The sequence below is a fragment of the Zea mays genome, chromosome 8 (assembly GCF_902167145.1).
Source record: "Zea mays cultivar B73 chromosome 8, Zm-B73-REFERENCE-NAM-5.0, whole genome shotgun sequence".
Taxonomy (NCBI): domain Eukaryota; kingdom Viridiplantae; phylum Streptophyta; class Magnoliopsida; order Poales; family Poaceae; genus Zea; species Zea mays.
In genome coordinates, this window is record NC_050103.1 from 25,385,009 (window position 1) to 25,389,114 (window position 4,106).

At 47.4% G+C, this 4,106-nt stretch overlaps 1 protein-coding gene across 1 annotated transcript; it reads left to right on the forward strand.

Moving 5' to 3' along the window:
* The first annotated feature begins 2,142 nt into the window (after positions 1-2,142).
* LOC100283755 (uncharacterized) lies at positions 2,143-3,890 on the forward strand. The gene is given in 4 exon segments (NM_001156654.1): positions 2,143-2,459; positions 2,594-2,833; positions 2,931-3,079; positions 3,240-3,890. Coding segments are annotated over 4 exon segments (1,131 nt in total). The 5' UTR covers positions 2,143-2,215; the 3' UTR covers positions 3,738-3,890.
* Positions 3,891-4,106: the final 216 nt, after the last annotated feature.

Consider the following 4,106-nt stretch of genomic DNA (forward strand, 5'->3'; position numbering starts at 1 on the left):
TGTCGAGGTGGATTTGACTTGTGAGACATTTTGTGGATTGTTATATCCATAACTTTGTGACTTTATGTATGCGATGATATTGCTGAAATGTTGTTATTATGTATGTGAGATGTTATATGTGACACGTTGTGTATTGTGCCTGTTAAATATATTTGTTATGTATGCAATGTGGTGAATTACCAAAAATAAATTGCATTTTTAGTGCTGGTCAATTTTACTTCCTAGAGGAATAGTAAACGGTAGGAAGTTAAGTTGCTAACTTCCTAGAGCTACAGTGAAACGTTAGGAAGTTAGGCTGCTACCTTCCTAGAGGGCGCCAAAACGGTCGGAAGTTATTCTCCTACGGCGTTAGCTCTGGACTGGACGGCGTGAACCCTTAACTTCCGAGAGGCAAGCTGGCCTCTAGGAAGTTACCTTAACTTTCGAGAGGTCCTCGGAAGTTACCCTAACTTTCGACCAAAATGTTCCGACGGGCTAACTTCCGACGGTGTTAGCTAACTTCCGACGGTTTGGATAACTTCCGAGAGTTTTGCTCTAACTTCCTACGGTTTAGGCCCTAGGAAGTTAAGCATTTTGGTGTAGTGGCAACCCAGACTAGCTCATGTTTGGCCAAACTTTGCCAAATGCCTTTTCTTCAATTTTGCTCGACTTCAAAAGTTTCCTAGCACTAAGATGAACATAGTTAGCAACTAAAACAATTGACTAAATGTTAGAATCATACATTTGTTCCCTCAATGTAATGGGATTTGCAATATGCTCCAAAATGCATTTTTCTTATATTTCTCAATTTGCCTTACAACACCTGTGCTCATGCTCATATGTGAAGTTGTTAGTCCATAACAATATATTAAGCATCTAATCACCAAAACAACTAAAATGGCCCACGAACACATTTCCCTTTCAGTACTATGAACTACAATCAAGTGTAGAGAGCTACACCTACTACTAATTGCACGGTATCGAACGGAATGGACTCTAGTATCTATAGATGTAACCTATCATATATACATGACAACGGGTATGCGAGCGGTGTGTGTTGGGAGGGATGCAGGTAGGGTGATAATGGATCACGATCCAAATGTTTGTTCAGAATAAGTTAGAATCCTTAATAATTTTTAGTTAAAAATGAATAGAAATGAAGTTCGATCCTAATTTGTTCGATCCTTAAATTATATAGTGTGAAATTTAGAATCCATTGCCACTCTAGATGCAGGCAGGCAACACTTGGCATGAGGAGCGAACGATGAGAGATGCACGTGCAGGAAAGCGATGAAACGGTGATTGCAATTCTTCCTGCAAAGGCCCAGTAAGGCTATGGCCAGCCGACTGCGCATATAACAGTGCAAAATATTATTTTGTATCTTTTACACTATAGATTGCCTTGTTTACATAGTGGAGTTTGAAATAGCAGGTTTAATGAGTAAGACTGCTCGAGATAGCTTGAGATAGCTTAATGAGGCTTGGATCACGAACTCACTTATATCTGAAGGATATAATAGGAACGCTGCTGGAGGGACCTTAATTTTTGCTTTCAAATTTAATTCTGAGGGATCAAATAGATGTCTTTCTCTTAGATAACGTGGAGTTATGTTTTTGGCAGCCTAACACTCGCAAGTACTAGACGAAGGGGAAAAAAATCATACCTGCAGCAGGCCTGTGTTACCTCGTTGGTTTTAGTTGGGCCTAATTCGTAAGAACAAATAAGAGCCCACTGTGTCGCCTGCATGCAGGAAAGATGATCCTGTGGCCAATGGCCACCCGAGCAGGAGCTACTCACACTGTGCCAAGCAAGGGCAGAGAAAGCTGCGCCAATCCTGAGGTTCTAGATATTGACTTGAAGCTTTCCTCTAAAAAGTTTTGTAGAAGAAGAAAACAAGGAAGAGAAAATCATAACAAATCGACAGGGAATGGCGATATATGGAAAATAAACAGTAAATGCTATTAGTATTTACATTCATGTAGACAATACTTATAGTATATATACAGCTTATGGCTATACATTATAATTTTCAATGACCAGATGCCAAAAACGCACATAAGATCTTATTCTCTGTTTAGTTATTTCCGTTTCAAATAGTAAGGAAGTCATTGATGATCCGCCAAATGTTCTCTATAAAAAGACTCAGATACAAGTTCTTCGGAAGTATTCTGTCTTCTGTCTTGAGATTGAGAAGTACAGAAAGCAGCCCTTCGTTGTTCGTCAGGAAAAAGAACAATGCAGCACGTAATCCTTTGCCTGCAAATCTCTCTGCTACTCTCCAGTTTCTCCTATTCGATGCAAGCCCAGTACACCTCGATCTTTAGCTTCGGCGACTCCTACACAGACACCGGCAACAAGGTCATCCTCTACGGCCCGGCGGCGGCGGATCTGTGGATCAACAAGCCGCCGTTCGGGATGACCTTCTTCGGCCATCCGGCCGGGCGCCTCTCCGACGGCAGACTGGTCATAGATTTCATCGGTGAGTCTCTTCCGCGGCGAGGATAATTTCATTGTTCGCTCCTTATCTCGACGTCGGCAATGCCGCACCTATTCCTGAATACCTAATTGATCGATTAATTCGTTGCTCGTTGGTCGTTCGGTGTATGTACACAGCCCAGGCACTGGGGCTACCTCTCCTTCCGCCCTCGCTGGCGAAGGACCAGAGCTTCAAGCAAGGCGCGAACTTCGCCGTGGCTGGCGCCACGGTGCTGAAGACGAGCACTACGAGCCCAGCGCTCTACCCGCAGCTGGCCGTCGCCGGCGGTGCCGTGCCTCCTCCGAACAACATCTCCCTCGCTGACGAGCTGGGCTGGTTCGACGCCATGAAACCCGCGCTCTGCGGCTCACCCCAAGGTACGTAACTGATCCGGCCGCCGTTGCCGTTTGAGACGCCACGTACGACACCATCATCCTATCATCATCACATTGCCGATGCATGCGCTCTCTGTAGCATGCAAGGACTACTTCGCGAAGGCGCTGTTCGTCGTGGGCGAGCTGGGCTGGAACGACTACGGGGTCATGGTGGTCGGCGGCAAAAGCGTCGCCGAAGCGCAATCCTACGTGCCTCAGATCGTCGCAACAATCGTCGCTGCCACGGAGGCACGTATACCATACCAAATGTAGTTGACATGCATGCATTGTGCTTAATTGTGCATGGTCCATATATATATGCCCTCACGATCACACATCCACGCAACTACGCAAGGCGCCGATCACTCACACTCCACCTCTATTGCCGTCGTGTGCATGATGCATGCAGAAGCTGATCAACGACGGCGCCACGACGGTCGTGGTGTCGGGGATCTCGCCGATGGGCTGCGCGCCAGGGAACTTGGTGCTGCTGGCGAGCCAGGACCCGGCCGACTACGAGCCCGACACGGGGTGCCTCAAGGGAATGAACGAGCTATCTAGGGACCACAACGCGCAGCTGAGCCAGGCGCTGACGACGCTGGGCGGCAGGTACCCCGGCGCGCGCGTCACCTACGCCGACCTGTACGGCCCCGTCATCGCCTTCGCGACCGCGCCGGCGCGCTTCGGCTTCGACTCCGCGCTGAGGGCCTGCTGCGGCGGTGGCGGTGGCAAGTACAACTTCAACCTGAGCGCCGCGTGCGGGATGCCCGGCGTGGCCGCCTGCCCGAACCCGTCGGCGTACGTCAACTGGGACGGCGTCCACCTCACCGAGGCGGCGTACCACCGCGTCGCCGATGGCTGGCTCAGGGGACCCTACGCCAACCCGCCCATTCTCGCCACGGCGTAGCGAACTAGGCGACGTGGATGCGTGTATTAATTCAATTTCTTGCGGCCGGGAATCACGTAAATAATTTGCTGAGTTTTGTGTCTGATCGTCTGATTCATGAGCCACGTACAATTTCTCTATATAATACGTATAATTATATTATGTGTTCGTGCATAGGCTATATATAATTATATTCTCTATATAATGCAGCATAGCACAGGTGTAAAATGCGGAGAGGCGCGTACATGTTGTGTGGTTGTTGTGCAGACCGATCTTTTTTTTACTGATTTGTGCGCTCGGGATATAGATTGGTTACAATAATTTATATATAACCAAATATCTTTATGGGAAATTTTTGGGATATACAACATGTTTCAAGACTTCTTTATG